Source organism: Malus sylvestris, chromosome 13, assembly GCF_916048215.2.
Source record: "Malus sylvestris chromosome 13, drMalSylv7.2, whole genome shotgun sequence".
In the NCBI taxonomy this organism is placed as follows: Eukaryota; Viridiplantae; Streptophyta; class Magnoliopsida; order Rosales; family Rosaceae; genus Malus; species Malus sylvestris.
The window spans coordinates 8,280,174-8,305,219 of NC_062272.1; the positions used below are offsets into that span (position 1 = coordinate 8,280,174).

The following is a 25,046-nucleotide window of genomic DNA, read 5'->3' on the forward strand; positions in this document are numbered from 1 at the left end:
CAAGTTAATCTAGCCATTGACAATGAAACAATGCATAGGGATAAACAAGAAAGGGTAGAATTAAGCGAAGCAGAGGAAGGGATCCTTTATTCAAACTTCTTACTCTTCACAAGATAGAAACACCACTGTTTTAGTTCTTACTACATCACATCTGTATATCATCAGTTTCCTAATCGCTAACAAATGGTAAACGGCATGACGGGTTCATGCCATCTCTCATAAATTAGAAAGCATCTGCAGCAGCAGCAGCGTCGATTCGATTAGGCCATGCCTCCGCTTGTAGCAGTCCTGATTATCTGAAAGAGAGCTGCTCCACACAAAATCAAAAGGTCAGAATCGCAACGACACCAAAAAATCATTCATGCACATCAAATTTGCAACAGAAAAAAAATGAACTGAAACTAGCAAAACCCCCCCCTTATCTTTTTGATCAAGGCAACGTCACAAGTTCAAACATCCCTTTGGGTTTCAACCCACATGACCATTGCCAAATAAGTGCTGTACGTTTCGGTTTTGATCTTATTCAAATCAAGGAAACGAAACAAATTCGAAAACCCTTTTCGGCTTCAACCCAAATGAGCATTGTCAATTAAGTGCTTTACGTTTCGGTTTTCATCTTATTCAAATCAAGACATCGAAACAAATTCGAAACCCTTTTCGGCTTCAATCCAAATGAGCATTGCAAAATGGGTGCTTAAAGCTTCAATCTTTCTATCAATTTCTTAATCCCCTTCAAAGTTTCACAAATTCCATTGCATGCAGACACAATACAATGCAGACCAACCAAATCAAGAATCCCAAATGGGAGCTAAAACCCAGATATAATTACCAATTATACGGATTATTCAAATGATATCCGTTAGGCAAACTCTAGCTTATGACATAATCATATCAGGTCTGTGATCTGCTAAATTGAGTGAGATTGCACATACATGATCCGATGACAACAAAGACGAAGAAGCCAAGGAGAATAGGGCCCACTGGATAATCCTTGCCCTTCTTGGCGGTCGTCTCAGGCACCGCCCCTCTCTTCGTTATGTTCTTCTCGAACCTCTCCACCTTCCTGTCAGCCAAACGCCTTGAAGTCGTCTGCAAAAATCCCCAATTCAAATTTAAATACACACACGCACATCATCATCATAATCCCAATTTCACATGCAGCTACAAAAACAATTCAATTCAATTTTACAGATCCGCATCAAAGAACAAAACTTTGGAAAACCCAAATGATTTCATCTAACATTACAGAGGGGATCAGCGAGAATGTTACCATGGTTGCGGGTGTAGATCCGGTAGCTGAAGTGCGTCGCAGGTGATTACTCCTCCCCTTCCTGGTCGAATTCTTTCTCTGAGGCGAGTTCTGACTCTCGCCCTTATTTTCTCTTCCACGAAAACAGTAGCGTTTTCAGGCGGTTTTATTTTTAGCAAGCGGATGATAGGGTCCCCGACCCCGGCGTTACGGAGTCACCGCCCTCGCTGCGATTGGCCGAACCACGTAATTCGGGACACGCGTCGGGTGGTGATTGGGGATAGGTGCGTGCATCCCTGAATCCGGATATTCGCCAGATCCTCTTTTTTGAGAATCCGGATATTCATAAATCGTGTCCGTTCATAGTACATCGTACTGTCAGAAATCATTTTAAATATTTTTATTTAAAATTAAACATAAACGGTACTGGACAAAAACTAATAGCATGATATACAATGAATGAATACGATTCATGGATCCTTAGGATCCTCACCAAAATGATTTAGAGAGGAGAAATTTTTCGATGTGACCGTCAAACGGAATGATACATCACTTGTTACTATATAAATGGTATGATATATATGTTAAAAAGTATAACTTAAAAAAAAAAATTCATTACTTACATAAAAACACATGATATACCATCCGTATTCCTGTCACAACTAAAAATTTATGTCTGAAGAGGATCCTGTTGGCGGATCCCCTACCCAGAAATCGAAAATGGATCCATTACGTACGCGGTATATGCAAACACCATCCACGTGACGGTTTTTATGAAAACGACATGTCTATTTTTAGCAAAATAAATAATAAAAAAATCATTGAAAAAGAAAGTATCTTCCAGAACTAGAAGCATCGGACTTTCCAGAACTAAAAACATCGAGCCCCTAAATTCTCAAGGTAATCAAAAATTAAGATGACCGCCCAAAAGCCTGGTTAGTGTACTAGAGACGTTTTTTCTTTTTTTTAACAACGATGTTGGCTGCACTAAGAGGGTAGGGCATTGAATTAAGTCTCATAATAATTACAATAATATGGTTCAAATTCTCTTTTGACGGAAATTGAACTCAGAATCTCTTACTTACAAGTAAAAAAAATACTACTAAAACGTAGTACTAAATGAAAAAGTGTACTTACTTGAGATTAAAATCACGAATTTTCATGTGCAGAAATTTCATCTCAGCCAGTTTCGTAGAGTTTACAGAGAAACAAAGAAAATAAATCAGAAAACCATTTCTCTCGTGAACTGAAATGAAATGGGGTATCAGAATGCACGACCATTTGATAAGTAATCAGAAGAGTAACAGCAACACTACAGTTTTACACAAAACATACAGCAAGAAGATGCAATTGGGCAGGTCAGAGCAACTACATCAAGGGAATGGAGCATCATCAGCTCATGGACAACCAATAATTAGAGATATATCATTCACAGGAAACAAAAAATGGCTGTTGGAAGAGGGTATGTCAATTTCCGGGCTTTCACGCTTTCACCTGCTAATGCCGCGAGCAAAATCTCGGATTGAGCTGCAGTGAAAGGGCCTTCAGCGTTTCAGCTGCTTCAACTCCCTGGGCACATGATGTGAGGTAAGCCGTAAGGAGTATCATTACAAACATTCCACAAAAATTCAGTTTTCCAACTTATGCTGCATAGCCCCAAAATATTTCCAACTCATGCTGCATAGCCCCAAAATATGTCACAGCAAATTCTATCTGCATATATCAACTCCCTTTTGCTTCTTCCGTGACGGGAATAGAATTGGCTGCTATCTCTATGCCAGGATCATTCTCTCCATCATCTGCTACATCGACTTGCTGACACTTTTTGTCAACCTCCATCGTATCTTCCTCTTTAAGGTCGTTTATAACTTTAAGAAGCTCCAATGGAGTAGCTGCTGGATCCAGCTCCCGACAACCCTTTGGAGCATTTGCAGCTTCCTGACCCGTGATCAAGCTTGAAGGGATTTGATGAGAGAACCGAAACAGCTCTTCTCTAGGGATCCTCCTGGTCTCTCTGGGATCCAAGTGCCGGTGAAATACTGTCTTGAAGCCAGCCACTTTCACCAAGGGCGTCACAAGCACACCTTGGTCCTCACTAAAGTCTTCAACAACTTCAATCATGTCATACTTGTGAATGACATTGTCAGCTGTCAGTTCATTCCAGTCCGGGGACCAATTCCGGTATAGCGCCCAAACATCCCCCTTCCTGGGATATATCCAGATAGTCCCCCGTGGACCTTTTGTTGACCGAACTCTGTGAGAGAAAGAATTAAGTGAATTACTCACTTCATATTTCCCTATGCGGAACTCCCCACACGTCTTTGAAAAGCCAGAGGATACCCAGTTAAGAGGTCCCAGTTCACTATTTGTTTTCGAATTTAGCCAGCTGATACGCACTGTGAAAGGATCCACAGAAATCACCTTTTGAACTAATGCATAAAACCTTGGCATCCCATCATCATTATCATATGCAGCCCAGACCTGATTATCTTCAAAACACTTCTCTGATCGATCCTTGTCAAAGTCATGAAAATCAGAATCAGGAACATTTATTGTCAATGTTTCTGCATCTGAACGGACACCAGAAATGCCAGAACCTTTCATGTCAGAAGAACCATTCTTTGTGTCTACTGGCTCACCAGACTGCTTTTGATTGTTATGCACATCAATGTTTCCCAAAGATTTTTCTCTCTCATTCCCATTCCCCGTCTCTTTGGCTGCAGTCTTGGATACGGTGGATTCATTTAGTTTCTTCAGAATTTCTTTTCTAGCCTTGTCCCTTAGTAAACTTTGAATTTCAATCTGGGAGATATCCCTTGTGATACTGGGCCTTGCGTTTCCATTTGATCCAGAAAAATAAGTTGTTCCAGCTCCTCCAGCTCCAGCTCCCACACCCATTTGATTTGTGACATCCCTTCCGTAGCTGCTGACACCGACATCTTCCATTCCTCTTCTTCTCTTCGCAGCATTCTTGGAGGCTTGATGCTTCCTCCGCAACTCCTCTCTTTTTAATGCTGCTTGAGCCTGCTCACGCTCTCTCTTCGCTTTCTCATATGCCTGGCTAACTACGCTTGCGGCTTGGGCAGCCGTAGAAGCACCCGATGCTTTAGAGAATGGACCCCATTGGAAGTTGTTTTGGTTGTACGATTGATTACCACTGAAACCTGCAGATCCCACACCCATTCTATCAGCTGTTTCATGCTTTGGTGGAGCTGACTTGGCACCATTTGTAGGTGGTGGAGCTATTTCTGCTGCTAGAAATGGTTCGTGGCAATTCGGGCAAAGAAGATTATGATTAAGATAAATCCTGAGATACTCATACTGCATCTTGCATTTATGACACACCGTCCAAAAGGTATTTGGTCTTGGTTTTTGAGATGAAGCAGGAGCTGAAGAGCGGCCAGCCCGTGAGGTACCCTTCTGATTGTGTGAGGTACTCTTCTGAGTCTGTGTGGTACTCTTCTGAGTCTGTGTATTAACCTTCTGAGTCTGTGCGACTGACGTTGCACCTTTTGTGAAATTGTAGAAACCATTGGCCCCTGGAGGAGCCTGTGAACTCCCACTCGCAGTCGCTACCCTTTGGTGTACTCTCCTCTTCTGGTCATAGGCTACTCTCTTAGATTTATCGGACAACAAACTCCATGCTTCTGATAGTAGCTTAAACGCTCCATCAGCTCCTACGGACTTGTTCTTATCAGGGTGAAGCATAAGAGCTAGTTTCCTATACTGTTTCTTCACCGCCTCATCATCTGCTTTCGGATCCGCACCAAGTATACCATACCAATCAGCCTCCCCATTTATTTTGTTCTCTGCAGCGATATGCACATCGAGGGTCGCCAACATTTGGGGAATCCCCTCAAGCCCCGGAAACAAAGTTTGAGCCTTCAAGGCAAATTTCTTTGCTCCCATAAGATCCTTTGCGGTGAACTTTCTTTCCGCAATCTCTTTTGCTCTAGCCGCCTCATCTTTGTTGCACTCCATATTCCTACTCTATCTTCTTCCTCTCTAATGTTTGCTTACTGTTTTACAATGCTCCCAATTACCCTAGCGATTCAGCAACCTTATTGTCAAATTAGATAAAAATCCAGTTAGAAATTGTCATGAAAGTTGCATGCAAACACAAGAATCCCACAACAAATACATATCCGTGATACATATCGAAAATAACAACGCTTTTTCGAGCTTTTTCAAGAACCTCATCCTCACCACGCAACCCCAACACAAACAAAATATGAATTCATACGCATATCTCGAAAAAAATATGCGTCTAGTTTTAGCTCTGAGGCCCAAAATTGACCAGCGAACTGGTAATTAGCTCAAACAAACATGCAGCACATAACTACACAGATGCAAAATCAATGAAAGTAAAAAGCACAACCCAAATCAGAAAAATGAAATCAGAAATCTCAGCTATGGATCTAACTCAATAAGTTCCAATTCAGCTCCAAAAGGTCGAATTTTTAACGAAAGACCTCGAATTTGATAATTATAAGTCGGAAATCAAACCCTAGAGTCAATGATTCAGGCATGAAATTCACTAAATTTTAGGAAACCCTAGATTCAGAGATGAGTTTAATCACCTTATTATGTGAGCTACGCTGGCTGAGGAATTTGAATCGCAGAGAGACACCATGGACGGACCTCCTTCACCAGTTTTTTTTTTCTTTTTTCGGCCCCTCCTTCTAGCCCAAATCTCAAAAATCCCCAAAAGCTGGCCCCTTTTCTCAAAAACACAACTTCTCACAACCTGCAATGGCATTCTCCCAAATACCAAAAAATATAAAACAGAGCATGGGCTTTCCTAACCCAACATGTTTTCCCACCTTAACCATGGTTAAATTCTAACTCTTGAATTGCCAATTATGGAATTTTAATTGGTGGATGGGGGTGTGTGTTTGTGGTGGTGTCTAAACATGTTACATCGTGAAATGACGTGACAGTGTTTGAGTGGTTTAAATTTGAGTTCATTTATTAATAAGATATTAATAAATGTTGGAATGTTGATTAATGTGCAAATTCGAGGACCCTAGATTTTTCGATAAGATAAATACGAAAGTAGACTTAAGTATTTCTGAGGTAAAAAACTTTATTTAGTGTAGACGGTAAAGTTTGTAAACATCATATGCTTAGAATATTAGTTTTACGAAAGAGCATATCTTGAGAATATTCCAACTTTCAGTTATCTTGTTAAATCTTATAAAAAGCTAATGATTATTTAGTATAGTGATAATTAGTCTTCACTTTATTTTTTTTTACCAGAGTATGTATTCAAATGTTATGGACGACAATCGTTATGACAACCCATCCTTTTTTTTTTTACCCAAACTTTTTTTTTACCCTTTTAAATTAAAAATAAAAGGAAAAAAAACCCACCCACTACCAACATGTCCAACACCGACAAGAGGATCACTCATGTCCTCTTATCGGGGACTCCTCTTCCTTCGACCACCCACCCTTTCTTTTCCATTTCCTCTTCCTCTTAGTTTATTTCTATGTATCTTTTTCTATCTATTTTTATTTCTCTTTCCTGTATCTATCTTTCTCATCATATTAACCCAAATCTAAATATGATATGGTTGTTGCCAATTCCATGCCAGCTTTGCCATTATTCCACAGGGTCAACCTTGAGAGAACGAGGAAGAAAGAAATGAGGAGAAAAAGCGAGAGGAAAGTGAAAAGAGATGAAAAGGAGATTATACTAGATAACTCATTAAATTCAAAGCACATTAAAGCGGAAAAAAAAAAAATATATATATATATATATATATATATATATATATTAAAGGATAAATTTATTTCAGAATAATTTATCTTCTATCTTTAGTTTGGACAAGTTTTAATCTGACATTAATTTTCTGTATTAACGTACGTTGAATCCAGTAAATTATCCAATCTGATCTAATTAGAGTCACCAAACGTGCTCTATTAATTAATCATTTGCATAGTAAAAAAAAACTTTTACTTTTGAGTAGAAAAAAAAAAAGCATTTTGAAGCAAGTGAGAATGAGTAGTGAGTACTTTAGTTGGTGGCATGATAATATTTAAATGGGGCTTCAAATATGGAGAAATCTCATTTCGATACCTCCAACTCTACTCTAATTTCCAATTGTTCTAAAATTAAAATGCGGCCGCCTTCAAATGAAAAACCTAGGCCGGCATAGCAGCCACCTGGCCAATCCTAACGGCCATGTTGTCGACAGTGTAACGGACGTTGCTAGTATTGCATAAGGTCAACCGGCAACCTGCCAAAAACGTATAGCACAACACTCTTCAGGTGACGTCCGCGTTACAATGTAACGGACGTTTGTTTCTGTTGGGATGCTGACGGCGGCTGTGTGGATTATATATGCACATTTGGCCGTAATAGTAATACGATAGACACGAGGTTGCAACAAGTTTTTGAGCGACTCCAGTTAGCATTTCTTTTTTATAAATGAAAATATGAAGAATTGGGAAAGAAAATAGTGTTTTGTGTGTGTGTGTGTGTGTTAATGATGAAATTAGATTGGATAACTCCTCCGATTTAATTTTTGTTGGAAAAAAGAAATTTATGTAATTTTTTAGTAGAAGAATGAGGATGAATTAGTTACGAACAAAACGTACCCGTTAAAAAATTCCATAAGAATGATAGGATTTGGATAACTAAGTTTCTTGTATGAATCATCCATATTCTACATTACTTGGAAAAAATTTGAAACTTAGCATCCAACAAATATTAATTAATTGAGTCTAATCAGTTCTCCTATCCATTTTAATTCATACTTTAATATTTAATTAATGCATCACTTGGAGCCTCAAGTCCTTGAGAAGTTGATGTAAACAATCTAATAAGTAGTTAGCTCAAGAAGTAATGTATAGTGACTTAGTATTATAGTTAAGTGCTATTTATTTCTACATACATGCGAGAGGTCTTAGATTGAATTTTCGTATATGACCAGTTCAATACTAAATTGTTATAGTAGACTCATTGTGCAGTTTAGCCCAAACTCCCCACCACATTAATGTAAATATATTGTTATAGTTAAAGAAAAAGTAACACATAGACAGTTGAGATGCATGTTAGTCAATGACTTAAGTGTATCTCAAACGTCAAACCGAATCATCTTGTTATTAGTATAATAAATTACTTAATAGATCTAATCATTATTATAAATTAACGATTGCATTGATGAGATTTGTATAGCTCATGATAAAGGAAAAAGAAGTGTCATCAATAAAGAGAAAAAATCCAAAATCCAAAACCCAAAATACGATCCCGTTCCCATTTATTCCAAGTTTCCAACCAGGCACCTCCTAATTTTATGGGCCTTAATCCAAAAATGCTTCAACCCGAAGATATAGGCCCAAAAGTTAATACAAGCAAAGCTCCCGTAATTTTGTCTTCACACATGTACACATTAAAGAGAAACATGAAATATGAAATGGTAACGACACACCTTTGATTATTATGTCTTTTGAAAGTTTTCTGATTCAATTCAAAAGTCAGAAATAAGCATAAATTAGGGATTGTCACGATGGATATGACCTTCTCCAACACAGTGCATCTAGAATTCAAACATTTGTCATTTCTTTAGTCAAGGACAAAGTTAGAATCATTTTTTAGTGGGAGCGACCTTAACCTCCAGTTATACTTGAGATTTTTTATTTATTTTTTATTTTTTATGATAGTAGTAGATCTTATGTAATTTCATTACTTTTTTTTTCTTTCTTCTCAAATTTCATTAAGCCAACTTGTAGGTATTTTTTTTTTATAATGATCGCTTGTTATTATACATATTATTTGAAAAATTTAACTAATCATTTGAAGGAGCATGAATAACATGACAAATACGTTTTCTACCCCTTCTATGAGCATCATGATTATTAACTTTGCACAACAATTTAGTGGGAGCAGCTATCTCCGATGAGCCTCAACTGCCTCCGTCCTTATCCTTAACATAACTTAGAATAGTAATATCGTTTGTAATATTATGATAAAAAATATATATAAATAAACAAAGCTCCTAATTGTAAAGCTTTACTAACATAAATATCTCGAGGGGAAGTTTATACATTAATATTGGAACCGATGTTGAAGCTTGAAAATAGTCAAATTAACTTTGTCCCATTTGCAGTATTGCGACAGGCAGTTCCATTCGGACCTTCAAATTTTGAGGATTTTTATGGAGATGATTGCCACTGTGGGAGCTCAATCATGATATGACTTATTAGTCATTTGGGTGAGTGTGAGATTAAAAGTTGCTCTCATTGTTTTTGCACTTTTGCTCATACAAAACAACTTATTAGGGCCCCGTCAATGAGTTGTATGCACTTGCTGAATCAATGGCCGTTGGATTTTGACTACTCTATATATATCTACGGTTGGTATATATAGAGTTTGTGATATGTATACTTTTGCGTGCTGCATATATATAATTAATTAGATGACTTTGATGGAATAGAATGATTGAAGCAAGCAACCATTTTGAAGCCCGCTTGCTGATCGTGACCAGCTTCTGTCTGCAGGACCCATCCATGGTCCATATATACCTACCCAACATGCATTTCCAACCACTTGATGATTTTAAAAGGGCTTTCTTTTTAACTCGAACTCGTTGGTAAATATTGACAATCACAGATTCAAGAGAGATTTTTCATGCAACGAAAATGTCACAGCTGCACTTGCATCAATTTCCTATATGTGCCCTTCAGTCTTGTGGCAAAAGATTACCGTGTATTGCAATTTAGTTATGTCAATTCTATATATTTCATGTGAAAATGTTAAAAAATATTGCAATGTATAACCATATTGAAATTGCATGAGATGGTTGAGTCTGGCCCTAATAAATTATACTAAATATGCAGTACTTTAGATTTTTGTACTATTTACTTATGTGTGAACGATTGTAACTAATATGATTAATGTATTAATACATACGAGAGGTAACCATAACTTTTTTTAAAACAAACGATAGTATTCATATTAAAGGAGTAGGGAGTGGGCTAAGTCTTACAATAAGCTTGTCATAATAATGTGGTTCAACTTCGCCTTTTAATGAGAATTGAACTTAAGACCTCTCACTTACAAGTAAAGAGGAATACCACTAGACCGTAGTACTAACTGACAATGTTAACTATTAACTGTACTTACGTTCACGATTAATCACCTTTGATTGTCATCTTTTAGTTGAATAAGCTTAACTATTGTATTATCTGAATTTTTGTGCTTAGTTAAACCTATACCTTTTTGGTGACAATTTATTTTTTTAGTCCCACGAGCGTTGAGCTGTTAGGCTGGAAGCCAGTTAGAGAAAAGCAATGAAATTTGGCAAATTCCCACCGTCGAGCATGTGGCCACATCTCTATCATGCACAGGCACTAAATGGGGCTTTGTTGGTCCACCTCCAACAGTAATCTCAATTATTCTAATCTCATTCATTAATTAGTGCGACGTTTAATTTAAAACTTGACAAATCCACACATGCTAATTTCCATCAATCACCACACTCGTACGTTTAAATAATTTAAGGGTCCACGACGTGCCGAATGAAGCTGAGGTTGATTAGCATTGTGGGAATGAGTAACAAATGAGCAATTTTATTAGGTTTGCATCGAGAACATGTGGTACTCGGACTTTATCTGCGGTTAAATTGATTGTGATATCATAAAAAAAAAAGAAAATTTAAGCTTAACTTTCTATATAATACAACTCTTCACAACCTGCCACGTGCAATGTGCAAGCGCAATGCAAAGTTATAGTAAGAGAGATTTTCTCTTGCAACTAATGCATAGTTTTAGAGCAAGCAGAGGCAAAGACATCCTCATCTCTACAACATTCGTTTCAACAGCAAAGGCCTAGCTAGTTAGAGGTAGGTAGAACAGAAGCAAAGAAGGCAGATTGTCAAGCGTTCAACAAGTGTAACACATATGAAGTGAACGATTATCATAATGTTTTTAGTTACACAAGAGTCTTTCTCAATAATAGACGTAATTTGGAGCATGCATCATATAACATGGCTTGCAAGAACGAAACAAGTATATAATATTGTAACGTATGTGAACACAACTTACTTATTAGATTAATTAATAATTAGGTTAAGTAGGATTAAGAGAGATGCTTCATGTCACAGACAACTTTAACCCTTTTATTCTGTCTTTGTTGACGACATGGACATGCATGGTATGCATAAATAATGAAGCAGCTGGTTCGTCCTTCGGGCGGGTAGGATGCCGTAATCACTGACGCCCAGTTTGTTTGTTAATTAATGAAATCAAGGATTCAAGGGGAGCTTTGTTGAGAGTTACCTAACTATGTTTTTATTAATATTTTGTCTATAAATTATTGTTATTTTGTTTTAAAAATTAGGTGGGATATTTGAAACTTTGTCTGTCTTTTACCTTTCATGTTGAATACCAAAACCCTATCAAATTTCGGTTTGGCCATACTTTCTTCAAGTTCTATATTATATTTTGAAGTATTAAACTCCCTCTATATGTCTTCTGCTGATCGAAGCTTCCCAATATATTCATCAAAGTATTTCTAGTGGATTAATATATCATTAACCATAATGCTTCTTAATGTTTGGAAAGAGAGCTCCGCCAATGTTAATCACCCTCCACGTATACATATGGCGGATAGTTAATCAACAACTGTAATACTCTACGAGTTCACGAGCGACTAATTAGATGGTTGTTAATTGGGCATCCTTATTAGTTTGTCCTTAAATAAAGAAAAATATATGCAGCTTGTGATGTTGATGTTAATTGTGTGTATGCGTTGCAAGCATTTGGACTTTTGAGTTGAAGAATACCGAACCTGCACAACAATGAAAAGGAAAACTGGAAAGTGATTTGGACAGCCACCATTTTCAGCGGAGGCTGCTTGTCCCAGATGAAGTTAGGCCATCTCCAAACCGAAGGATCCCGAAGGCTGAAAATAGTTCGAAAATCATCTCCAATTGAAGGTCAGGTGAAAGGGCTCGTGGGTCCCACCGGACAAAAAGGGCCAAAGGGCCAACTGGCTGGCCCTGGGCCGAGCCAGAATTCAAATTACAACGGCTAGCTAGCTGACTTCAACTATAGAATGATACGTTCAAATTACTAAAAAATAAAAAATTTAGTTCCCGTCATTTAAAGAGATACTATCAGTAGAACTGATAGTATCTCTTTAAATGAGTACATGAGGCGCTATAGAATGATACGTTTCCGTGCCACAAACAAATACCTACAACAGGATCTTGTTGCATAGCATGAAGTAGGTGTTTAAGTTTTATGTTGTTAAATGTTTTTAAAAAGGAAAAATTAGTATCCGGTCCCTAGTTTTTACTGTTCATTGACTAACACCTTATTAGTTCTCAAATTTTGATTCAAGTCCCTAGCATTAATGTGATAATGAATTTACATGTTTATAATATAATTTTTTTAATATAAAAATTAGTAATTAATTTAGGGTTTAATACTCACACCTCTATTAAACTTCTAATTAATTTTCAATTCAAACATTTCCAAAATAATAAAAAATTAAATTAAATTAAGTTTGTACCTATTAGTTTTTTTTATATATAAAAAGATTCTCAATTTTTTAATCTTAAATGTACCCATTCATATAATTTTTCAATTTTTTTAATCTTAAATGTACCCATTCTCAAATATATCAATTTGTTATATGTAAAATGTACCCTTTTTTAATATAAAATCCATTCAAATTTTTTAATCCATGTTTAAACTTATATGGGTACATTCTTTTTCGTTGATTTGAGAATGTATCCATGTTTTGGTACAATAACTTTTTTTGTTAATTTTGGTTAATGTACCCATACATATATGTACACACACACAATATATAGAGAGAATAATTTATATTTTATTATTTTTAATCCCATAATTATGGGTTTTATTTAAAATCTCATTAATATAAACAATTACAAATTTCAATTTTTAATTTTTAATTAAAAAAATATAGTAACTTACATTATTACATTAATATCAGGGACCTCAATCAAAAACTAAAAACTAACAAGGTTTCAATCAAAGGATATTGATAGCTAGGGACCGCATCTAAAGTGTCCCTTTTAAAAATGTTGTTTAAGTTTCATGTTGTTAAATGTTTTATTTTTATGTTGTTTAATGTTATTTAATGTTATTTAATATTGTTTAATGTTGTTTCATGTTACTTAATGTTATGTAATGTTTAATGGTTTAGGAAGCTATAGGGGAAAAAAAATTACAATTTTTAAAACAAATTTTGTAAAAAAATAATTATAAAAACTGGAAAAAAATAAAAAAAATAAAAAATAACAGCTAGATGACGTCAGTTAGTTACGATTGGTTTTCAAATTCTGGCCCGGTCCTGGGCCAGCTGGTTGGCCCTTTGGCCCTTTTTTGTCAAGTGGGGCCCACAAACCCTTTGGCCTGGCCCTCGGTTGGAGATAATTTTCGAGCTATTTTCAGTCCTTTGCATCTTTTGGTTGAAGATGACCTAAGCTGTCCAATTTCCTTGTCGGCATAATTAATATAAAAAACAGTTATTTTTAATAAATTAGAAATTAAAATAAGAAAGTTTAAATAGGTCTGCCGGACAGGGATTAGGGAGTCCTACCAGTACTAGTGTATTGAGCTAGCCTAGTCCTAGCATATCCAGAAGAAACTTCCTTTGAGGACACAAAACTGCATCCATCAAGTACAATGCATGATATAATGAAGAAAGAAATGTGATTTTAAGAGTAATTTTTTTTGGCGGATATGAAAAATTTACGTTATAGTACTACAATAATGTGAAATTAGTATAAAGCGCTCACATAAGGATCTTAATTGTTTCATGCCAAATTAGGAACAAGATGACACTTACTCTAGATTAAAAGTAAATGTAAATAATGCATGCGAACATACATGTATCCTTTATTTGAGTAGGTTGTGGTACTTTTTGTAGGGAGACCCTCAATACTCTTTGATATTTAATTATATGCATGTCTAATTGGTATGGAAAATGCCTCACTTAAGGAAACAATCATGGGATTTATTTATTTATTTGTTTTGTTAACTAGGGATTTACTTTTCTTTCATGGCTAGGGAAAACAACTCTATACCTTTCAAACCTACCTACTAAATTACTAATCATGTTCTACATACATATTCATCCTATTCATACCCTTTGATTCCTTAATAATACATATATAAAGTAATATTAGGCGAGTCAAATTACACACCAGGACTGAACTACGACTGTAAAAGCAACCTACCCCTTCTCCCTGTTCAGAGCAGTTGAAAGGAACCATGCCCGACAGAACTGCCCCCCTTGCCCTCATATAATCACAAACCAATAAAAACCAACTAAGTATTAGTAAGGTAATAATCCATGCTACTAGTGAGTTTGTACGACGCTCTACTTTGAAAATTGTTTTACATAATCTTGTGCAGATAACATCACTGTAAAAATTACTCGTCACTAAAGCTGCGATGACGAGGCATTTTTTACAGTTTTACAGAGCTGATCATACGAGAACACAACGCTGAGCTGCAGACTCCGACAAAGTTTGTACAAAACGAAGGTCAGAGAGGAGAGAGAAGGTTTGGGTACACGTTCGAGAGAGATGCTCACATTTTCCATCCTCTACCCCACACGTGACACGTAGCAAGCAAAGCCATTACGCACATTACAGGTTGGACATTCTGATTGGCCTACACTAGAGACAGTTGCGCTGAAGAATGAAGATCATCGGATCAAGTGATCTAGATCTTTAAAATTTTATTTAACAGTAAAAAATTATTATAGCTTTTAAGAAATCAAAACAGGTGGACCGTTGGATGCAATTTTAAAGGTTCGGATCATTTGATCTGATGATATTGGTAGAAAAGATCCGGAGATGATATCTTCTCCGCTGAAGAGGTCACCCAAAAAGTGGATATTGGGTACTGAATTATGATATAGTATTATTTTTCTTTATTTATAAATAAAAGTTTTTAGATTCAATTCTCGTCGAAAGTTAATTCGAACCAAATTATTATGTTGAAACCATTATGAAACAGTTTACATTTCAAAATTCATTTGCTGTGAAATTAAATTCAACCTAAATTATTATTGATAAGTGATTCAGTTACTTTTCTATGCAGAGTAGATAATAATATAGTAGGCATTAAAAGAAAAAGTGGACAGTAGTGATGGCCTAATGACTTCGTGACAAGCCTTGATTAAAGTGCCCTTGTGTTCTCGCCCCTGCTTTCTCACCTTTTTACGCTTCTGCCACTGTTGTTGTCTGATCACCTCCTATATCTTATCTCCTTTGATGACAATTTGCCCTTGAATTTGGGTTGTATTTGCTTTGATGCCCGGTTCCTTGTCCAACTTTTGTCTCTTGTTTGTTGCTTCCTATTAGGTTGACAAGCTTAAAATTGAAAAAAATTGTTAAAAAGATGCCCACTCTATTTACCCATTTACTCTTAGGGGGCGTTTGTTTGCCCTCACTAAATGGGACTAGACTGGACTGAACTAACTGTTAGTCCAATACTGTGTTTGTTCCATGCTGGGACTAACATTAATGAGACTAAAGGGGACTAGCATGGACAAAACCCTTCACTAAGAGGTCTTAGCGAGACCCCCCAATAACCATGAGACTAGCTAAGACTATCCTTTCTCGTCCTCGTCATGCTCAACAACCACTCCCGATAAACTCCTCGTCATCTCCGGTCACCTAGATCATAATAAAATATTAATAATTTATATATTAAATAATATAATATTAGAATTTGTTATTATCCAGCTTCTTAGTCTAACACTGCACCAAACGCTTCACTAAATTAGTCCAGCTTAGTCTAGTCTAAGCCAATCCAGCTTAGTCCTTGAAGCTAGTCCAGTCCGAGATAGTCCGGCGCAACAAACACCCCCTTAAAGGCTTTAGAGGGATCAGATACATCTACACATTTACTTAAAAAGGTCTCTCTCATTGTTGGGGTTGATTTTAACTTTATTTTTTGATATATTCCCTTTAACTTAATAACTTTGATTTCAATTTAATAAGCTTGAGTTTTTGAGTTGAGGCATCATACAAATCATAATGAAGGTGGATATTGAACCGATTAACTAGTGAATCAATCAAAATCGTGCTGAAAAAAAAACATTAAATATCAGTTCAATTCTTGATTTTTGTTATGTAAATACCAAAAGCAAATCGATTATTAGACATTTTATTTAAAAAGTAAAACCAATTGCAGACAAGTCTCTCTGTGCCTCTTCTTAAATTATGATCCGTCTGCCCTCCCCCGGACTAAATAAAACTGATAGACCATAGTTGAAATTAAACTCACCAAATTATATTGCTTAGTTGAAATTAGAGGTGGAGTCAGCCGAATTAGAACATAAAACAAATCAAACGCGTGTTCATCTGTTCAGATCTTAAAAGTTAGTGTAATAAATAGATTATTATTATATTTTACATGTTTTTTTTTCGCGTGTTGATGATTTTAATTCCAAATTCTCATAGTATACAATAGAACAAAATTCATCCATCAACATTCCCCCCAATCTATATTCCAAAAACAGAGAATAAAAAATCACTAAGCCGGCAACCAAACAGTGGTTAAGATTCCAGAACAAAAAACACGGATAGCAAATAGGCAATAGGATGGAATGGAAGATAGCACGATGCCAACAATGGCATTGGCACCTCCTACAAGTTCCTATCATTGGCCCTTCTCTCTTTACCAACTCTTTTGACTTTTGGTCCTACCAATCGCAATTTTGGAAAAGTACGGGGCATCTAATGCCATATGCTACCAAGCGGTCCAGTGATAAAGGTGCAGACTCTTCAATAAATAAAAATATGTGAGAGGTTCCGTGTTCGGTGCTTTAAGCTAATGAGTTTGTTTAACTATAGCCATGAACATGGTAAAATTCTCATAACCTTTCTGGACTTGAAAAAAGTGAATAAGCATAACTTGCCATCAGTTGTTCCTTTTTTTAAACCTTTTTTTAAAAGAAAAAAAAAATGCCATCTGGTACAAAGCACCAAAGGCTGACATGTCAAAGAATGAAATTACACCCCCATGGAAAGGGTACTTTTGTCACTAAAAAGTACAGCCAAACAAACGCATAGAGTTAACGACTTGGCGCCTATAGCGTGTGGAATTTGTCTACTGGGCATCGGATGGATCGGGATGTCAACACCAAACGAAAGTTGAGACAAAAAAGCGGCTACTTCTCTGCTCAGTGGGGGTAAACCTTTACGGCCCTCCATTTATAGCGGTAATTTTTCCATTCACATTAAACATTTTTACGTGATGTTATTATTCAATTTAATTGTCGAGAAAAATCATTTTAACCTTTAAACAAATACATATCAGTTTGATTAACGCGTATTCTTTTTATTTAATAAAAAGAGATCAAGGTGATTTCGTTATTACAATTCATTATTTTAGAGTTAAAAACAAAAAAAAATTCACAAAGACATACCTATTGTTCATAAAAATTCTCCTAAATATTTTTGTTCATATTTTTATGAGTAATGCTACACTTATTAACTAGTTGTACTATTATTTTTACTATCTTTTTAATAAAAATAAGTCCCGTCAAAGCATGTAGATCTTATTTTTATTAGAAAGATGATACAAATGATGGTTGAACTAGAGAATAAGTATAAACAAATTATATAACATTTGGTTTTGTTTTTATTTTATTTAAAATATAAAATATAAAATTTTATATTTTCTCCTGGGTGGAAGTTTTGGATAGAGATAATGGCCCTGTGCTAGCAAGACATCTCTAATTTGCTACCACCATATTCTTGCAGAACTTGTCTCACAGGTTCTTCTTGGTTCTTCCTAGTTCTAAATGTCCATGAGTCATCCACACTTGCAAGCTTCTTCTTCTTCCACTACCAAACTTGCTACTTCCACCATTACCTTTATTCCTTATGGTGTTTTCAGTGCTTCTTCTGTGCATAGATCTCTCCAGCTGGGTGTGCTCAATAGTTAGCAAACAAAACCCACATGCTCGAACTTGTTCTGGTATGATTTCACGAATTTAAGGACGAGGTTTTCCTGTCAGATTCTCTGTTGGTTTGTTACCAAATTTGGAATCTTTGCTGTCCCATTTGCTTGTTTTGGGTTTTGGTTGGTGGCTGGAGAGAATAATCAAATCAAATTCTTCTTAGAAGTTAGAAAAACCAGACTGAATCTTGGGATTCTCTTGTCTTCTTGGGTGTGGTGGAAGTAAATTCATTGTCTTTTCCTGGTTTTGGGTGTCCTGTTTCTGCCTGCTGCTGCACACCCGAATTTGAAGTTATTTGGGTGTGGATAAGGGTAACTTCTACCGACACACATCCTACCAAGAATCCCAAAATCCTCCTGGCTGCAGTGGATTCAAGGTCGGTGGGTTTGTTCTTCCAAGCTTGGAATTTTACTTCTAAATGTTGGGTTTTGCTGGACAGTTCCTGTAGATTTGATAGTTGGTGTCTCCCTCTCTCTCTCTCTCTCTCTCTCTCTCTCTCTCTCTCTCTCTCTCTCCATTCTCTCTCTCTCTCTCTCTCTCACTGTTTGTAGTTAATTTGCTTGGTTTACTGTGGTGGATGAGTGTTTTCCATGTATTTGGGTTCGGTTTAAAGGTGGGGCATCTGCTTTGGATGCTATGTTGCTGGATTGTATCTGTAATTTCCATGAACTGGTACCTCACTGGTGGGATTGTGACAGACACCAAGGCAGGATTGCTTGGTGAAGCTGCCAATATGTGCCTCAAATGGTGGGAGAAAATCCCAATGAACATCTGCAAGATCCGCTACCATTACTACCAGTATATCGGGTCGAAGAGAGTCCGAAAAAGGTGGTGGAAGGGGCTTTTGTTTACGTGGGTGGTTGGATGGACAATTGGGAGCCTCTGGATCTTGTGGTACATGAGCTCACAGGCTAGTGAGAAGAGGAAGGAGACTCTTGCAAGTATGTGTGATGAGAGGGCTAGGATGTTGCAGGATCAGTTTAATGTCAGCATGAACCATATTCAGGCCATGTCGATACTGATCTCGACATTCCACCACGGGAAGTACCCGTCTGCCATTGATCAGGTAAAGAGATCATCTTTCATCTTTGGGTAATTTTAGGATGGTAAATATGCTGGAATTGATGTTTCTCATTGGTGCTTTTGATGCATGCAGGTTAATTGGTGTTTTATGTCACTCAGTTTGATGTTAATTGGCCAAGTACCTGTCTGTTAATTAACTGTTTTGGCTACATAACTGTCTTAGTTGATGCATTTCGTTCATGTGGGTATTTTGTAGCGGTTTCTCAACCGGTGTTAATTTGATACGCTTAGCTTGTTTTAGTTTCAGATATACAGAACTGAGCTTTCTTTAGCAATGATGCTAGTTATCTAGTCGATAGAACATCCTAACTTTCGTAACCTGCAGAAAACTTTTGCGCGGTACACTGAAAGAACTGCTTTTGAGAGACCCCTCACAAGTGGCGTGGCATATGCTGTAAGGGTGCTCCACTTGGAAAAGGAACAATTTGAGAAGCAGCAGGGCTGGACTATAAAGAGAATGGATACCCTCGAACAAAACCAGGTTCATAAGAATGACTATGCCCCAGAAGCCTTGGAACCATCCCCAGTTCAGGAAGAATATGCTCCTGTTATCTTTGCACAGGATACCGTTAGACACATCATCTCTTACGATATGCTGACCGGGAAGGTATTTCATTATCTAGTTTCTGTCGTCAACTTGTCACAATACAACTATACTGGTAGATCCAATCGAATTATATTATCTTAATTAAGCAGCGTGTTAATTACAATTAGTAGTTGTCTAGGATCTTTTACTTTTATTTTGCAGTCGTGCTGTATCCAAAATCTAGATTATAGTACCTTTCTCTTAGAAATTTAGAAAGCTCTTCAACATTGTCTCATGTTATCTAGAAAAATTTGGTTTCCTGATTTGCGATCCTCAACCGTTAAGTTTCATTCATTTGCGTTGCAACAGGAAGATCGACAAAACGTGTTGCGTGCTAGAGAATCAGGAAAGGGGGTTCTAACTGCTCCTTTTCGGTTGCTTAAAACAAACCGCCTTGGAGTAATACTGACATTTGCTGTCTACAAAAGAGATCTGCCCTCAAATGCAACTCCAAATGAAAGAATTCAAGCAACTGATGGGTATGCTTTCTATGAATGAGAACATGCTAATATTAAGAACGTACTGCAAGTTTTCTGCCAATAAAAAGCATATTCACAGTCCTTTATGGTATCATCAAGGCCTAGAAGTGCTGTCAGCAGACAGGGAATTGCTGTTAATGCTAAACTCGTAATATTCAGAGTGGTCATACTTTCGAAGTTTTTTAATCCTGTTGTTTCTGCCAACCAGGTATCTCGGTGGAATCTTTCATATTGAGTCACTTGTGGAGAAGTTACTTCAACAACTTGCTAGCAAGCAAACCATCCTTGTGAACGTGTATGACACTACCAATCAGTCGCATCCAATCAGCATGTACGGTTCAAATGTTTCAGATGATGGATTGCAGCACATAAGCTCCTTAAGTTTTGGAGATCCCTTAAGGAACCATGAGATGCGGTGCAGGTAATCACCAAGTCTTGTGCTATTATGTTATATCCTCTCCTTGGTCTCTGGTAACGGGTCTAAGTTTGTTTCACTTATTGTAATCAACTCTATTTCTGAGGCACCTAGGCATCTAGAAAGTCTTGTGGAACTGTATTCAGAAGCCAAGTTTATTTTTTATGCAGGTTCAAACATAAGCCACCATGGCCGTGGTTAGCCATTACAACTTCTTTTGGAATCCTTGTGATTGCATTTCTTGTTGGATACATTTTCCATGCAACTGTAAATAGGATTGCCAAAGTGGAGGATGATTTCCGTAAGATGATGGAGCTCAAGAAACAGGCTGAGGCAGCTGATGTTGCCAAATCTCAGGTACTTTCTGACTTTTGTTAATGCAGGAAAAATTTGTTTGGAATTGTACTATTCTTGTGCCTAATCAGATCTTAATCCTATGTAGTTTCTTGCAACTGTTTCGCACGAGATCAGAACCCCAATGAATGGTGTCCTAGGTGAGTTCTTGAGACTGCTGCCGTTATTTGTTTAAAATCATGTCCCTGCATTGCTCAAAATTTTCGAGTAAAACTACAGCCAAAAGAGCTTGCTGAACATTGACAGTTCTGTTCCTTTTCAGGAATGTTACATATGCTAATGGACACAAATCTGGATGTTACTCAACTAGATTATGTCCGAACTGCCCAGGGAAGTGGAAAAGCTCTTGTCTCACTTATAAATGAGGTGTTGGACCAGGCAAAGATTGACTCTGGTAAGCTGGAGCTTGAGGCGGTGCGTTTTGATCTGCGAGCTATTCTGGATGATGTTTTGTCACTCTTTTCAGGGAAGTCTCAAGAAAAAGGAGTAGAGGTAAATAACATTTCCATCCCTGGCACTTCCCCAGAACTTTTTTTATGTGTGGTTTTCTGCTCCAAGTTTTCATGGTCTAATAACTGAAATTTGAAATTTGCATGACCAAATTTTTGGGGAGAGCAGTTGGCAGTATACATCTCAGATCAGGTTCCCGATATGCTTATTGGCGATCCCGGAAGGTTTCGGCAGATTATCACCAATCTCATTGGGAATTCAATCAAAGTAAGTGTCTAGTTGGTTCTCAACTCTTGGTTAAAATGATGAGACTTTGTTAAATATGGGAAATGAATTCTATTTAACTAGAATTCACAAAATATTAGGACGGGGAAGAAACCAAGCGATGCTGTCTGCTTTCTGTATAAATAGTTCTGAAATTGATTATTTTATGTACAGTTCACAGAGAAAGGACACATCTTTGTCACGGTTCATCTTGTCGAGGAGCTGATTGGCTCAATAGATGTTGAGACTGAATCATCATCGAAGAACACCTTGAGCGGTTTCCCTGTAGCAGATAGACGCCGCAGTTGGGGAGGATTTAGGTGTTTTGGTCAAGATGGATCGACAAACCAATTCTCATCCTCTGACCTCATCAATATTATTGTATCTGTTGAGGACACAGGAGTAGGAATCCCTCTAGAAGCACAATCTCGTGTTTTCACTCCTTTTATGCAGGTGGGACCATCCATCTCACGTACACATGGAGGCACAGGAATTGGGCTAAGCATAAGCAAGTGTTTGGTTGGCCTCATGAAAGGGGAAATCGGGTTTGTGAGCATTCCCAAGATTGGTTCCACATTTACATTTACTGCTGTTTTCACCAATGTCAGCTCCAATTCAAACGAGTTAACAATCCAGCAAATGAACAGCCAGTCAAATGCTGCATCCTCAGAATTTAATGGCATGACGGCATTAGTAGTGGACCAAAGACCTGTTAGGGCCAAGATGTCAAGATATCATATCCAACGGCTTGGAATTTGTGTTGAAGTAGTTTCTGATTTGAATCAGGGTTTATCTAGCATAATGTCTGGGAATACCACCATCAATATGGTCCTTGTTGAACAGGAAGTCTGGGACAAAGATTCGAGCACCTCAGCTCTCTTTGTCAATAATTTACGGAAAATTGATGGACAGGTTCCTCCGAAACTGTTCATTCTCACCAATTCTATAAGCTCATGCAGAATAAGTTCTGCAACTTCAGGTGTCTCTACCCCAACTGTCATCATGAAGCCTCTCAGGGCAAGCATGCTTGCTGCCTCACTACAACGAGCCATGGGAGTTGGTAACAAGGGAAATCTCCGGAATGGGGACCTACCAAGTTTGTCTCTCCGCAATCTTCTGCTCGGGAGAAAAATTCTTATTATAGATGATAATAATGTGAATCTCAGAGTAGCTGCTGGTGCTTTGAAGAAGTATGGGGCTGAGGTGGTCTGTGCAGACAGTGGTAAAAAGGCCATCTCACTGCTTACGCCGCCCCACCATTTTGATGCCTGCTTCATGGATATCCAGATGCCAGAGATGGACGGGTGAGTGATGCTTCTAGTTTAGAAAGCTTTCATTTTTGAAAACCTTACTGAAATGTCAGAGTACTAAAAAACTTGCTTTTTTGGCCTGTCTTGCAAGTCAACTTATATATGATGGTAGTTGTTTGTAGTTCATTCATAAAAAATTCACCGTCGGTTGTGTACTTGGCTAGTTTTTGGCCTCTAGATTTATATGTTCCATTTATTTCCCTCACAGGTTTGAAGCTACAAGGAGAATACGCAACATGGAATGCAATATCAGTAACCATATTCAGCATGGCGAAGTTTCTGCAGAGGATTATGAAAATATTCAAGCATGGCATGTACCCATTCTGGCCATGACTGCAGACGTAATTCAGGCAACCCATGAGGAATGTACAAGGTGCGGAATGGATGGATATGTTTCAAAACCATTCGAAGCTGAACAGCTTTATCGCGAAGTTTCACGTTTTTTCCAATCTACAACAACTGGGAGCTTGGAGTGAGGACTTGAATTGATGAGTTGCAGATGGCATAAGCTCAGGCATCGTTTCTCCAGGACACTGTAAATGGATCCAGAATTTTCCACGGAGTAAGTTTTTATTGACAAAGATTTAGTTTGCGCTCGCTAATGCTCCATGTCTTTTCATTGTGTTTGAGTGCCGTCAGGAACTGACAACACACTGCCTCATTGTCTAATTTTTCAGGAGAACATGTCTTTTGTCACAGAGAGCGTATATTGGAGCCCTGCTCGATTACTTGGGATCCAAGTCGGTTTTTCTTTTCCCTTGTAATTTTTCGATGGGCCAGATATCAAAGCCGGTTCATTCTCCTTGTACAGTTGATCCATCTCAAGAACCGATGACTTGAAATCCCGAATCATTTGGGGGTGAAATGGAAGCTCTGGGTTTGGATTCCGGTTCTGATTCCGAGTTTAGCGATGGAAGTTTGCGTCGTTGAAGATATATCACACTTTTCTTAGCACCAGTGTACTATGTATAGATTGATTTGGCCGTGAGGAGGAACTTGGAGCTTATCCTGGGAAGATGTTGGAGGATCCACCATGTACATTTGTAGAGTTTGATCAAATGTAGGATTTGGCGTCAACTATACAATGTTGGTAATTTGAGAAAATCTCATTATTTTTTTGTCAGATTTGTACCTTTCAAAGAATATGTTGAAAACATGCTTAAGAGTTAAAGCCCGATCATGTCATTCGTAGCGGCATCTTTCTTTTCAATACTGTGTTTGTTTGCCCTCATTAAGTGAGATTGGATTGGACTGGACTAGCTGTTAGTCCAATATTGTGTTTGTTCAATGCTGGGACTAACATTAATGAGACTAGCATGGACAAAACCCTTCACTAAGAGGTCTTAGCGAGACCCCCCAATAACCATGGGACTAGCTAAGACTATCCTGTCTCGTCCTCGTCATGCTTAACAACCACTCCCGATAGACTCTTTATCATCTCCGATCACCTAGATCATAATAAAATATTAATAATTTATATATTAAATAATATAATATTAGAATTTGTTAATATCCAGCTTCTTAGTCCAACACTGCATCAAACGATTCACTAAGTTAGTCCAGCTTAGTCTAGTCTAAGTCAGTCCAGCTTAGTCCTTGAAGCTAGTCTAGTCCGAGATAGTGCGGCGCAACAAACGCCCCCTCAGAGTATTTATTTTAGTTCTGTCCAAAATTAGACAACCTTGTTGAAAATCTGTCAATTCTGTCAATTATTTTATCGAAGGGAGGGTTGTTTTGTTTCATTTTGTTTGGTTAAAGCCTTTGAATTTGCAATAGAAAGAAATCTCAATTATTATAAATCAATTAATATAATTTCGGGTGTTTTATAATTCATGTGAAGGAAGTATTTTGTTGATCGTAACTTTAAAAGCTAGTGAATTTTACAATGATGGTTAA

The 25,046-nt window shown here is 37.4% G+C and overlaps 3 protein-coding genes across 6 annotated transcripts; 1 reads left to right on the top strand and 2 right to left on the bottom strand.

The window, feature by feature from the left end:
• Nucleotides 1-60: 60 nt before the first annotated feature.
• Nucleotides 61-1,438, bottom strand: LOC126596442 (uncharacterized). The gene is made up of 3 exons (XM_050263028.1): nt 1,271-1,438; nt 933-1,089; nt 61-307 (listed from the first exon to the last, which is right to left on the bottom strand). Exons 1-3 carry the CDS (start codon nt 1,271-1,273, stop codon nt 261-263), a joined length of 207 nt encoding a protein of 68 aa, XP_050118985.1. The 5' UTR covers nt 1,274-1,438; the 3' UTR covers nt 61-260.
• Nucleotides 1,439-2,511: 1,073 nt separating this feature from the next.
• Nucleotides 2,512-6,018, bottom strand: LOC126596867 (uncharacterized). Of its 2 annotated transcripts, none has more exons than XM_050263538.1 (2): nt 5,830-6,018; nt 2,512-5,293 (listed from the first exon to the last, which is right to left on the bottom strand). In XM_050263538.1, the coding sequence occupies exon 2, from the start codon at nt 5,228-5,230 to the stop codon at nt 2,972-2,974; it is 2,259 nt and encodes a 752-aa protein (XP_050119495.1). In that variant the 5' UTR covers nt 5,231-5,293; nt 5,830-6,018; the 3' UTR covers nt 2,512-2,971. The 2 variants fall into 2 exon arrangements, with proteins under 2 accessions (XP_050119495.1, XP_050119494.1); XM_050263537.1 differs by having other exon boundaries at nt 2,512-5,309.
• An 11,922-nt stretch (nt 6,019-17,940) lies between these two features.
• LOC126596340 (histidine kinase 3-like) lies at nt 17,941-24,360 on the top strand. Of its 3 annotated transcripts, XM_050262892.1 has the most exons (12): nt 19,127-19,275; nt 19,366-19,473; nt 19,618-19,899; nt 20,188-20,357; nt 20,566-20,778; nt 20,943-21,129; nt 21,215-21,266; nt 21,389-21,618; nt 21,745-21,843; nt 22,015-23,144; nt 23,359-23,712; nt 23,828-24,360. In XM_050262892.1, exons 2-11 carry the CDS (start codon nt 19,459-19,461, stop codon nt 23,624-23,626), a joined length of 2,646 nt encoding a protein of 881 aa, XP_050118849.1. In that variant the 5' UTR covers nt 19,127-19,275; nt 19,366-19,458; the 3' UTR covers nt 23,627-23,712; nt 23,828-24,360. The 3 variants fall into 3 exon arrangements, with proteins under 3 accessions (XP_050118846.1, XP_050118850.1, XP_050118849.1); XM_050262889.1 differs by lacking the exon at nt 19,366-19,473 and having other exon boundaries at nt 17,941-19,275; XM_050262893.1 differs by lacking the exons at nt 19,127-19,275; nt 19,366-19,473 and adding an exon at nt 17,942-18,585.
• Nucleotides 24,361-25,046: the final 686 nt, after the last annotated feature.

Coding starts and splice junctions, on each gene's coding strand:
- LOC126596867 (XM_050263538.1), bottom strand. CDS start 5,230: ATGGAGTGCAACAAAGATGAGGCGGCTAGAGCAAAAGAGATTGCGGAA.
- LOC126596442 (XM_050263028.1), bottom strand. Junction 308..932: donor CTTTGTTGTCATCGGATCAT/GTATGTGCAATC, acceptor TGTGTGGAGCAG/CTCTCTTTCAGATAATCAGG.
- LOC126596340 (XM_050262889.1), top strand. CDS start 18,787: ATGAGTGTTTTCCATGTATTTGGGTTCGGTTTAAAGGTGGGGCATCTG. Junction 20,358..20,565: donor AGAATTCAAGCAACTGATGG/GTATGCTTTCTA, acceptor TCTGCCAACCAG/GTATCTCGGTGGAATCTTTC. Junction 21,130..21,214: donor CTGATGTTGCCAAATCTCAG/GTACTTTCTGAC, acceptor AATCCTATGTAG/TTTCTTGCAACTGTTTCGCA.